Below are 13,151 nucleotides of genomic sequence, written 5' to 3'. Positions count from 1 at the left end.
TTCAGGGTGTCCCCTGCCTACTGCCCAAAGACAGCTGGGATAGGCTCCAGCACGCCCGCGACCCTTGTGAGGATAAGCGGTATGGATAATGAATGAATGAATGAATGTTCTATGCAAGCCCACTAGTTGAAACAGGGCATTCTGATAAATATTGCATTTGTGGAATGAGTGTTATCCCCTCGTTTTAGCCATCTCTGGGGGCGGCCATTTTGTCTTCTGTCGACTGAAAATGACATCACAACTGCTCACAACGACCAATCACGGCTCAGACTCAGAAAATAGCTCAGTCGTGATTGGTCGTTGTGAGCAGTTGTGATGTCATTTCCAGTCGACAGAAGACAAAATGGCCGCCCCGAGAGATGGCTAAAAACGAGTGCATTTTGCTGCTTAATTTATATTCCACAAACGCAAAATTAATCCGAATGCCGTGTTTCATCTAGTGGGCCTGCTGGGAACATATTCTTGAAAAAAATATGTCTGGGTTGACTTCCGCTTTAAGCCGAACATTTTGTAAGTAGGGACGCGTTTTCCATGTAAATGCCCTAATCCGTTCCAAGCCCCCCAATATTCAGAAATAAATGTTTTATTACATTTATACATGTTACAATTAGATTATTGCACAATAAATGAGAGGTGTGCATAATGTAAAAAAACTAAGAATAAAGTAAGGAATAAAAATGATGGTCGTTTACCTTTGAATTGCTGTCCTCATTGCTTTTTGCCCTCTTTGGTTCATGTTCTCTCTCAGAAGTGGTTTTTGCCTGGCGTTTTGTAAAGAACTGATTTAATAACGTGGCAACTGTCGATACATTACAGTCATATTCTTTGGCGAGATCAACCAAACGCATCCCCTTTGGTACTTTTCTATTATTTCTTGCTTTGATTGCATGGACCAAAAAAAACGATTTTCTCCCTTCTTTCCTTTCTTTTCCTCGTTTCTAATTCACGTAAAACTATCGGAACACCTCATGGCCCAAGGGGCGAATGACGAGGACGCTGCATAGACATATCTATCACATATCTATCTATCTACCTGTCTATTTACCCACATAGACACATACGGTAGAGGTCCCTCTTAGCCAATGGGATGCCAGGAAGATGCTAGGCTAGCCAATGGCAGAGCAGCTATGAGTATGTTGCGTTCAGGAAACTCTGGAGCTGCTCGTAGCAGCCCATACTGCGAGTATCAGCCCATACTTTTACCTTTCGTATACTGAAATTTCTTTCGTAACTAGAGGCAATATTTTCCTGTTGAAGCGTTTCATAACTTGAACATTTCGTATGAAGAGACGTTCGTAAGTAGAGGTACCACTGTACTGAAACCACTCTCATGAAAATCCCCAGTGATCTCCTTGTCACAGTTGACTCCGGTTCACTCTCCATCCTCATCCTCCTTGACCCTTGACCTGAGTGCGGCCTTTGGCACCATCTTACACACCAATCCTCCTCAATAGACTTTCCTTCATTGGCGTCACTCACATCGTCCAGACTGGTTCCATTCCTACTTCAAAGACCACACTCAGTTCATCCAAGAAGTCATTCTTATATTTCCTCTCCATAGAGACTTCAGTTGTTCCCCAGGACTCCGTCATGGGTCACCTGCTTCATCTAACTCCTGCTATTTTAAATGTAACATTCTCAACCATTGCTTCACTGATGACACCCAGCTCCACCTCTCCTCTAAACTCAACATCTCAATTCCACCCTCTTCCCTTACTTCCTGCTTATCAGACATTAACTTGTGGTTCACATCTAATGTAATGAAATTAAACGGTGGCAAAACCAAAATTCTCATAATTGGCATCCCAGTGGGTCACTCCTTAGTTTGATCTTCGCTTCAGGTTCAGAGAGTTCAAAGGTTAAAGCCCAATCCCATTCTTTCCTCCCGTATTGACTATCGCAACTCTCTCCTCTTTGGCCTCCCTCACAATTCCCTACATGAGCTCCAAATGGTCCAGGACCAGGCTGCATGTCTGATTACCCAAACCGCCTCTTCCCATCACATTACCCCCATCCTCCAGGAACTTCACTGGCTCCTAGTCAAACAGAGGATCCACTTCAATCTCCTGCTTTACACCTTTAAGGCCATTCACAAGTTCACAACATCGCCCCTCTATATTTGTTTGACCTCCTCCACATCGCTACTCCAGCCCTCACCCATGGGTCCTCCTCCTACATCCATCAGACTGCAACCTTTACTTGTCTCAGTACCATACAGAGCACAGCTTTCATCCACTCTGCTCTCCAGAACTCTTGGCCACCTGACCTCTGAAACTCAGACTCTCTCATTACATTGAAATCCAAACTCAAAACAGATCTTTCACTATCACGTACTCACCCTAACTTCATTGCCCTGTATTTTTCCCCTCTATTTTATCATTTTGTATAGGGTCACTGATAGTGTAGTGGTACACACGCCCAAGTTGTGTGCGGGCAGCGCGGGATCGATTCCCGCTCGGTGATGGTGTCTGTGTGTGTGCCCTGCTAATAGGGTTGCGTCAGGAAGGGCATCCGGCGTAAAATGCTTTGCCAAATCAATTATGCGACTCGAGCGTGCACTTGATTCGCTGTGGCGACCTCCGAGGGGAAAAGCCGAAAGGATAACAACATTTTATAATTTTGTATGGTTTAATGAACAGAAACATTGTTTTAGCTGAAACAGTGAGAGGTCCAGTGAGTCAGTGAATTTTTAATTCCTGGAGGTGTCTGCATTAAAGTACTGTACTTCATGATGCTGTATAATCTCTATTAGTTATGAGAGTTTTGTTGTCGTTGTTAAGCATTGTAACCTACACAACGATTTGCTGTCCGGGAGAAATTCAAACAGTCTCCACTTTTCATTTGGAAATGTTGACAGCGATTTCTCATGTATGTCATGTTCCCAAATTATTACAATTTGCACATAACTTGCTTGCTGACTCTGCAGTCGTCTTTGTGTACCACATTGACTAGCGGGCAAGTTTCATTTTGTCCATTTTGTTTTACAACATATTAATTGAGTCATAACCATTGATGCTTGTGTTGTGATGCATCTACAGTGTCATCGCTAAGTACTTGCTTCTTTCTAAAATTCTTAATTTCTTAGCATAGTTTCCCCACTTTGTTTAAAATCATCAAACAAATGTAGAAAACGATAACCTAAGTAAACAAAATGCAGTTTTTAAATGGTGATTTGACTTATTAAAGGGAACAAACAATTGAAAGCTATCTGACCATGTGTGGAAAAAGTACTTACCCCCTTGTGAAATCATGAATTTACTGTGGCTAATCACATTGTTCACACCCAACCCCGATTACCTCCAGACCTGCTCAATCAAGAAATCACCTAAATAAAACCTATCTGACAAAATTCAGCCAAAAGATCTAAAAAAAAACTGTAACTAAGTGCCATGAACCAAAGAAATTCAAGATCAGATGAGAAATTAATTGAAGACGAAGTCTTGCGTGGAAAGGTGGTGAACCTTCCCAGGAGTAGCCAGCCTACAGAAATTACCCCAAGAGCACAGCAACAACTAATCCACGAGGTCATAACGGAACCCGGGACAATGTCTAAAGAACTGTTGGTCTCCCTCGCCTCAGTTAAGGTCAGTGTTCATGGCTCAACATTGAGGAAGACACTGGGAAAAAATGACATCATGACAGAGAAAAAGCCTGAAGAGTCACTGAATTAAAGAAATTCTGCAAGGAAGAGTGGGCCCAAATCTCTCCACAGAGATGTGAAAGACTCATTGCCAGTTATAGAAAATGCTAAATTTGGGTTCTTGCTTCTGCGGGTGGCCCAACCAGTTATTAGGGTTATGAGTCCCCTTTTCACAGAGGCCCATGTAGGTTTGGACTTTTTTTTTAATAGTAATAATAATAATGAAAACATTGATTTAAAAACTGCATTATGTGTTTACCGGTGTTGTCTTTGACTAATATTTAAAACAGTTTGATGATGGGGAACATTAAGTGTGACCAACATGAGGGGAAAAAACAAACAAGAACTCAGGAAGGGTGCAAACACTTTTTCACACTACTGTAAAAAATGATTATTTGTCCCACCCCAATAGGTCACATGGGAATACATGTAAATAGCCTGTCAAAAATCTGGTGTTGGCACTAAATTGGATTTTGGCTGACCAGTGGTGTAAATCTAGCCTAAAAGATTTCTGTTGAATTCTAACATAATGTTGAAACTTGTCGTCTTGTCTTGTCTTCTATGTCTTCTCAAGTCTACTCTGACTCATCAAGACTTAAATACCAAAGTAGCTTGGGCTCAGGGCTACACTGGAAAAGGTGTTGTGGTGACTATCCTGGATGACGGCATTGAAAAAGACCACCCGGATCTCATCAACAATTACGTTAGTGGAAAGATTAATACCTTGCATTATTAAGAAACCCCCAAAACATCCTGAGTGTTATAACCTTGGTTCCTGGTCTCGTAGGACCCCGAGGCTAGCTATGATGTCAATGATGGAGATGCTGACCCCCAACCAAGATACACTCAACGTAATGAGAACAGGTAAGGTATGCAGTGAATTCATCAATTTGGCAAGAAATTAGTTTTAACTGCCTCTAAATGAGGAGAAAGTGCATACAAAAATGATTAGAAATCCCACAATTTAGCCAGATAATGTGCATCTGGGAATTTGACTGATTACAGTGAAGTTGGAAAGTCTTGTTTGGCCTACACTCCAAGTCTAGAAAATATACATTTTCTTCACTTCCATACAATTCCAAGCTTCTGTAACATCAAGGCCCAGCACTGCCAGCCTCACAGCCATTTTGGCAATGAATGTGTTACTCACTTTTCACCTGCCATAAGTAATTCATGCATGTTGCCCCTCAAGCCTTTGATTATTGCATTCAGAAATGTTTGCCGTGCTTCATTATTGAGCATGAAGCTCTAGCAAGGAGTAAAACCTAAATCTCAATCTCACTCTTTCGTGTAATGTAATGCTGCTCTGCCTTGGTCCTAGTGTGAGGTCACACACTGATGTTGGACGAGAAGGCCAAGCTCTCAGTCTCCACTCTAATTAATTCCAAAGGTGTTCTATCGGGTTGAGGTCAAGAGTCTGTGCACACCAATCAAGTTCATACACACTAGACTCTGTCATCCATGTCTCGATTCGATTTTACACCGATCTCATCGACTAGATCGAGATCGGCCGATATTTTACATTTAATGGGAAATCGTTTAACTGTAATGGTATAATTTGCGTGATCGATCAATGACGTCATTGATCGGAACTGCAAAATAAGACATTACAGCAAACACAAACTTGTTCACTCGGGTCATTCTGTGCTGCCATAATATGTGAGCCCAAAAGTGAATCTGTTTTTAGCCTCGTCACGTGTCTTGTTAGAGGAAAGCCTTTGAGCTGGGAGGCGGAAGTTCTGCCGCGCGCCCTTGACCATCTAATCAGTAAGTAATAGCGCCTTGTAGGTTTTTATGTTGTTTTTTTTTTTTTAGTGGGAAGTGTAGAATTGTCCAAAATGTCTTGGCTATAATGAATGATTCAGCATGTTCATGGAATTTTCCAAAATCTATTGTTCATTGTTGTTGGGGTATATTAGAGCGGAGACTAAGAGCCAGGCCTTCTTGCTTATCATCCGTGTGTGACCTCACAAATGCGTTTCTGGAAGAAGTATCAAAAATTCCCATGGAGACACTCCTGTACCTTGTGGACAGCCTTCCCATAAGAGTTGATAGCTGCAAAGGGTGGACCAATGTCATATTGAACCCTATGGATTAGGAATGGGCACGGTGGTCGACTGGTTAGCACGTCCGCCTCACAGTTCAGAGGTCGTGGGTTCGATCTTGGCCCCGGCCTCCCTGTGTGGAGTTTGCATGTTCTCCCCGTGCCTGCGTGGGTTTTCTCCGGGGTACTCCGGTTTCCTCCCACATTCCAAAAACATGCTTGGTAGGCACTTGGTAGGCTAATTGGACACTCTAAATTGCCCCTAGGTGTGATTGTGAGTGCGGATGTTTGTTTGTCTCTGTGTGCCCTGCGATTGGCTGGCAACCCATTCAGGGTGTCCCCTGCCTACTGCCTGAAGACAGCTGGGATAGGCTCCAGCACGCCCGCGACCCTTGTGAGGAGAAGCGGTATAGATAATGGATGGATGGATGCATTAGGATTGGGACATCACTTAGATTCATATGTGAGTCAGGGAGGTTAGCGGGTACTAGTGGTAATATAATGTATTTGGCGGCATTGTTAGACTGTCACAGATTAGATTGTCATCAATCAAGCAAAATCACACAATAGTTCTTTTTCATGTTTTAAATGTCTTTGTGATGAAGAACTCAACACTTCTTAACACAGAAATAGCTACTATTATAAAATAACTTAAAAATGTTTATTTTAAAATGTTTGTTAGTTTTTCAAGAGCCGTGCCTCGAGTGGGGGAGCGAGGACCTCTATGGCCCACCCATGATGACGAGTGTGCCGTAGTCTAAACCCCCTGGAGTAAATGAGATGCGACATGCCTTTTCACATCTGCAAAGCAAGAATTGCTCGAAATCTGTCTCTTTCCTTGAAAGACTTTAGCTTTCTTTGTTGTTGTTAATCATTTCATGTCATTTGGGTCATGTCAAGGTATTTCAATCTTTATGCAATTGCAGACGTGATAAAAAGATAACTTCTCATTGCAGCTTTTGTCTTTAAGGCATGGTACATGCCGCTGTAAAAGGGCATTCATTTCATACTGTCCCACTGACAGTACAAAGCGCCACTGGAGGGCATTACTCACTGCCTCTGATTCAGCTCCCCTATGGAGCCAAACAATCACCTTGAAAAGATGCACATACACTCTTTTAAATCAGACGATATTTTCACAAACACTCTATTACCGAGTCAGTTAATGTGCACTCACTGTGTGTTTGAGCATTGAATTAAAAGTACGGTGTTGTCTGTAATGGGCAGCTGTGATGTTTTGGAAGATCTGTAAAAAAAAAAACAACAACAAAACCTGCTGTGATTTAGAAGAACACAAAATATGTGTGAGTAATATCAACATCTCCCTTGCAATCAGATTTTATGAGATAATTCAAAGGCGAGAGGGTGTAAGTATGTGGGTGTTTTTCAGGCTGTCAGTTTGATTAAAACAATGACACAAAGGTTTTTTCCTTGTTTCTAATTAACATGTCAGGCTTTGGGCTTCACGAGTTGGTCGTTCCGACAGACATTATTGCAATGGAGAAAGGCTACACTGAAGGCCAGTTCTTGTTAGTCCCAGCTGGCGACCTCTATGCTCTCAATCATAACCATGTTTCATTTTTCCATCGTCTCTGTAATGTCAGCGTGATATTGATTGTACTGCATGTAGTCAATCTAGAGCAGTAGATTGCAGGGCTGAGTTCATCCTCATCCAATTTGAAATTGAGCAATAATAAGTTATACAAAATTCTAATGCTTATCCCCAAAACTGGATAAAATGTACTGTTTGTGAAACAAAGCATAAGCAAAACATTGATGTTGATGCTGATAGTCTTTGCTATAAAAAAAAACATTTAGAAATGGCTTTTGATAGCAAAATAATTCTTTATTTAGCCATACGCAAGCGCCGTGAGTGATGCCAATTTACCAGATTGCACTCCCATCATGAGCTCGTATTGTTCAGTGGCTCCTCACATGACTGTCATCCATGTGATACATCCAAGATCTCAGTTGTAATTTGTCACATTTATGAAAAACACACACTTCTACTAACTACTACAAATCATACTCTGCAAAATCTAAACATATACTGTACATATACTGTTTGAGTATATGCTTTAAATTGTCCAATTTGGCAGCCATTCTGCATGTGCCGCCAATACACTATGTCCTCATGACCCCATTATGTTCAGTCACAAACAGGGATAATCTCATCAGACCCTCCTCCACATCCTCCTGTAAAAAAAACATAAGACATCAAAACATGTTTGGCACTGAATGTTTGGATTCTAAAAGATATGAAAAGACGTTTTTGGAGCTGAGTGAGCCTACATACAGTACTTTTAACCTGATATGCCCCTCCTCTCAGCGTGGGCTGCTGCTACCCCTTTGGGTGCCCTAAGATGAAAAGTCAGATGGTGCCACCACCCCATTTTTCATGGCCCAATAAGTAAATGGATCACGATACAGTTACTAGTTACCTATTAGAAAAATATATTTAGTAATATAATCCACATAGCAGGGCATTCCGCCTATGTGACGGACCGGTCCGCCTATGACTGACACCCATTTTGTACGTGTTAAAGGTAAACGGGAAACTAAAAAAGATAGTCGGACTAGGCATAGTCAGATGTCAATTTTTTTCCGTCTCTGTAATCGTCGCGATCGTCAATTTTTCGCGAGGTCGACCAAGGACAGCACACGTGGATTTATCCCGTGAGCTGACTGGGTGCGCATCATCGCATCATCGGTAGTCTCGTCCACGATAACAAACTACCTTACCTACCTAGCTGACCTGTTTTCTGAATCTGAGCCGTGATTGGTCGTTGTGAGCAGTTGTGATGTCATTTTCAGTCGACAGAAGACAAAATGGGCGCCCCCAGAGATGGCTAAAAACTAGTGTATTAACACTTATTCCACATATGCAATATTTATCAGAATGCCCTGTTTCAACTAGTGGGCTTGCATAGAACATACTCTTGAAAAAAATATGTTTGCGTTGACCTCCCCTTTAAACGTATTAAGCACAGGAGAGAATAGTGATTTCTTTGTGCTGTGGTGCTTATGCTGTCAGACAAACTCCACTTGTACAATGCACTATTGAACAGCTGCAGTTAGTCATTGCTCCCTTTCTCACTTGACAGGATGATTTATGAATAGAATGTTAAAGTAAGGTATGTAAGGTAGTACAACGTCTTGTTCAGAGATTTTTTCTTTATCATTATACTACACAAAAATGACATTGTTTTAATATTCATGATTGTCAATATCATGCATTAGTTATTTTTAAGTGCAAGGCCCATCAAAATGATGTATTTTCTCTCCTACTGTAGTGCTAGTCCGAGTGATAAAGTTGATTGATTCAGAGAGGATAACATCTGCCATGGTTTTATCATAGGCGACCATCAGTAGCTTGTATTACTGCCGCTAAGGGAATCAAACCTGTGGCCTTTTGGTCATAGGATGAATGCTCTTGACCATTATTATATTTTTAAGTACCTTAAGGACCTGAGTAGACAGCATTCTGGATTTCCTTCTATTGCAATCTTTAAATACAGGATTAAAAAAAACAAAAACTGTGCGTCATTAGAAATAGCGTTGAATTTACCGTATATGTGCAGGTTTCATCAAACCTCAAACAATTAATCCCTGAATTTAAAAAAATAAAATAAAATCATCTTTTGTTTAGCATACTGGAGAAAACAACTTTGTGGTTGGTGTAACAGTGTCCTTACCTCCACTCTAATCCTTTGGACGGACCTGTCTGAAGCTGTAACTGATCAAAAAACAGCAAACCATTGGGTCGCACCATTGAATAGACACACCACAGAAACAGATTGAAATCAAAAGCGATTAAGCCAAGCTACCAGCCAACCCACTATCCTACTCAGAGTAAAAACCCAACACAAACAAGGGTATGCAGTACATGTGGCTGTGCTGACATTAAATTTAACCAGCACTTGAATGCTCCGCATATACAGTAAATGCTATAATTGGAGCTTCACCCACTGGAACTAATGGGTTCTAAGTGCAAAACATTTAAATCAATGTTTGAATATAATGTCCTAGAAAGAAAACATAGCTGAATAGTTGAATTTGGTTACATTCCATAACATTGTTTAGCTTTTGTGAAAACCACTACCCAATAAGTCCTGTCAGAATGAATGTATATAGTTTTGTGTCTCTGAAAGAGACCTGGAAACACGGATGCACATAATTTTGGTGTGGTTCTCAAATGAGCACCAGAGGTTGTTTGGTGCAATTTTTTTTTCACGACCCACTGACCTCATGAATGAACTTGAACTTGCCATATCCAGCCCATCCACAGTCTTTGACCAGCCCTTGTAGCCTTTACGAAGTAATAGTAAAACAAAAGTATGCACTTCTTGTATTTCGACGTGGAAGCGAACAAGAGCAGCAACTTGTCTTCAGTGTTGCCACCTTTCAGTTTCTCACATGGCCCATCCCTGACTTGCAATATGGGACCACACAATTACCGTGTTTTCTGGGCTACAAGCCGCACCGTTATATAAGTCGCACCCACTCTATTTTTAGAACATTTGGGGAAAAACCTTAAATAAGTCGCACCTTTATATAAGCCGCACCTATGTATGTTGAAAGTTTTTATATTTCCTGCATTTACAGAACGATTATGAACTGTAAATGTACATGTATGTACCTGAGCAGATTCTTTCCTATCAGTGCCTTTTAACACTGCAGTAACGTTGCTGATTAAAACAGAAGAGAACCAAGAGAAAATAAACTGTACTTATCTTCATTTCAATGCCGACTGCCGCTCCAGTTTGTCAGCTAATGTCCGCCAGACTCCACCATCTATTGTTCTACTACATTCTACATATGCACTTTTCTTGTTTTATGTTAATAAAGTTAGCCAATCTAACACACGACGTGCTAAATCAACAATAGCATTTCACATCGAAACAACAGAACAGACGTAACATCAGCCAATCGCATTCATGTGCACTTCACAGACCTCTTGGAAAACATAAAATCAAAGCATTACAGCACCTAATGCAATAACCTAGTGCATGGCGCCCTCGCCTGTTGAACTCCTCCACCTGCAGTCACAGTCAATGGGAAATGTATTGTATTGAATTGTACTGTCATTCCGGTTAGAGCGCCCCGAGCGGTGGAACAAAATTCCACAGAATAGCCGCACCGACTATTCTAGCCAACTATAAGTCGCAGGGCTCAAAATCTAGGAAAAAAGTTGCGGTTTATAGTCCGGAAAATACGGTAGCTAGCTGATTTAGTGCAGTTCTCTAGGGCCGGTCTGTAACCCCAAATATTTTTGCACCGCGTACCTCTTTCACATAAAGACACATTTTGGGTAGAAAACAAGCATACCCAAAAGGCTCACTTTTTCACACGCAACTATTGGATGAGGTTCACCTCTTTCTGAACTGCATGAGCAAATTGTCCAACAGTTTAAGAACATTTTTCAATGTACAATGGCAAGGAAATTAGGTATTTCATCATTTACAACCCATAATCATCAAAGGATTCAGGGACTCCGGAGAAATATTCTGCACGCAAGCGGCATGGCCGAAAACCAAGTGACCTTCGATCCCTCAGGCAAGGGAGATACAGAGATAGACTGACGTTAAGTGAAAAAGTATGCTCAGGTCTGATGAGGTCACATTTCGAATTGGTTTTGGAAATCTTGAATGTCGTATCCTCTGGGCCATCGAGGAAAAGAACCATCAGGATTGGTATTAACTCAAACATGAAAAGCTGGCATCTGTGATGGTATGGGCGGATGTTACTGCACTGTGAAAGCACCATTAATGCTGAAAGGTGAGAAGGGTTTTGGAGCAATGCTGCCATCCAGGCAATGTATTTTTGATGCCCCTGCTTATTTCAGCAAGACAATGCCAAGCCACTTTCCGCAAATTTACTCTTGATGTAAAAAAAAAAGAAAGAAAATATGTCTTGTCTGTCTGCCGTTCAAGTTGTTAAAGTGACACTTGGGTAACCTTAACATTAGCACTTATATAATAGGTTTGCATGTAAAAACGACATTAGTACTAAAATGGCCACCTCAAAAGACTCTGTAGTGATTTAAGGTCTTTTTTTGTGATTAGGTTTACGACAAATTTCCACGCCCCAAAAAGAGGCGTGGCTTATGTTATGTTTCGGCGTCACGCAAGGAAGGCATGCTTGGTAATATTCTGTTGTCTAAAACGGTGACCGATCGCCACCAAAATGCAAATGCACATTACTTCTCTTGTCCACTTCAAACTGTGAAAGTATAAAAGTGTTCTGCACAATAGTTTGGATTTATTGACATAAAACGTGATCTCATCATGATCACCTCCACAAAATCAAAAATACCGTGGCGATTGCTCCTCCACTTTCGCAAGCTGAAGCGTACAAGAACACGAATCCCGACTGGTTATATTTCGGACATTTAGTGACGCTAAACTCGTGTCTCAGAAGGGAGAGAGACGCGGCTTGCAGCAGTAGCAGGCAGATTGGAGCCCCCCGCTTCCCTCCCCGGTTAAAGGCAGGATTGGGACAGCGGAAGTTTAGCAACAACTAGCTTCAGGCCGTTAAAAAAAAAGGCGTTAACACAACAACATTAGCTCCTTACGTTCCGCCTAGCGTGTGGAGGTGAAGATAAGCCTGTGTCTTCATGTCGCCTCGCAAGCAGTTGCAAGCGGTGTCTCTGCTTTTTGCTTGCAGCCCCCTTCTGCCCGAGTGAAGGGTTAGAGAGCTTGAGAGTGGCAAAAGCCCTCATCAAACAGCGAGTGCCATTTCGGCTATTACCTTCCAAATTGGACGACGCGTTGTAAGCCGAAAATCTGAGGCACTCCTCATCCAAATAAATGTGCACGTCTCATTTCCACTTCAGTCTCTGTAAATATCCTGACTGGTGTTTAATGCCTTGCCCGTCCTAACCGTGATCAGCAAAGGAGCAGTGTTTTTTTTTTTTTTATTATTTATTTATTTATTTTTTTTTTTTTAAGCAAAGAAGCAGTGTGCGCTGGTTCCAGCCTATGTAACTCTGCTGACTTCCACATTTCCTCGTCCTCATATAAATCAGCCACGGAGAGGTTAATCCTTTTGATATGTTGAAGTGGGCATTAGTAGAGATTTTTGGTGCCAATTGATTGCCTTTTTTGGACGTTATAAGCAATGAAAATACAATGATTTCCAATGGAGAGTTTGTAAATGGTCCCTCGCGTGACTCCGGCCGAACAAGGATAGAACGGTAGGGGGCGCGGCCATTCTGCTCATTAACAAGGGGCGTTATTCATAGAGTCATTTATTTCCTAATTTCTCCCAAATTTATTGATAAAATAGAAAATGACAACTTTTTTTCATTTTCCTGATCAAAAAATATATAAAATGAACTTGTTAGTGAAAACGTGGGCATCCCGGCCCCACCGGCCCTGATTTTTGAATCAGATATAAATATAGCCCCGGCGGGAACGAATGCTGTTGTGCACTGCACACGTTCGGTGTTTTTAGGGTGATTTGGGG

The 13,151-nt window shown here is 41.5% G+C and overlaps 1 protein-coding gene across 1 annotated transcript in view; it reads left to right on the top strand.

Annotated features, from left to right (window-relative positions):
• The window catches only part of furinb (furin (paired basic amino acid cleaving enzyme) b), a 93,111-nt gene that overhangs the window by 46,773 nt on the left and 33,187 nt on the right, over window positions 1-13,151 (top strand). Inside the window, exons 5-6 of the mRNA XM_086028646.1 lie at window positions 4,215-4,343; window positions 4,428-4,504. Of these exons, the coding sequence (XP_085884772.1) occupies window positions 4,215-4,343; window positions 4,428-4,504 (206 nt within the window). The remainder of the gene's footprint in view (window positions 1-4,214; window positions 4,344-4,427; window positions 4,505-13,151) is intronic.

The sequence above is a fragment of the Filicampus tigris genome, chromosome 4 (genome assembly GCF_054856515.1).
Source record: "Filicampus tigris isolate MCC_2025a chromosome 4, RoL_Ftig_1.0, whole genome shotgun sequence".
NCBI classification, from domain to species: domain Eukaryota; kingdom Metazoa; phylum Chordata; class Actinopteri; order Syngnathiformes; family Syngnathidae; genus Filicampus; species Filicampus tigris.
This window is presented reverse-complemented; position numbering and strand designations above follow the sequence as displayed.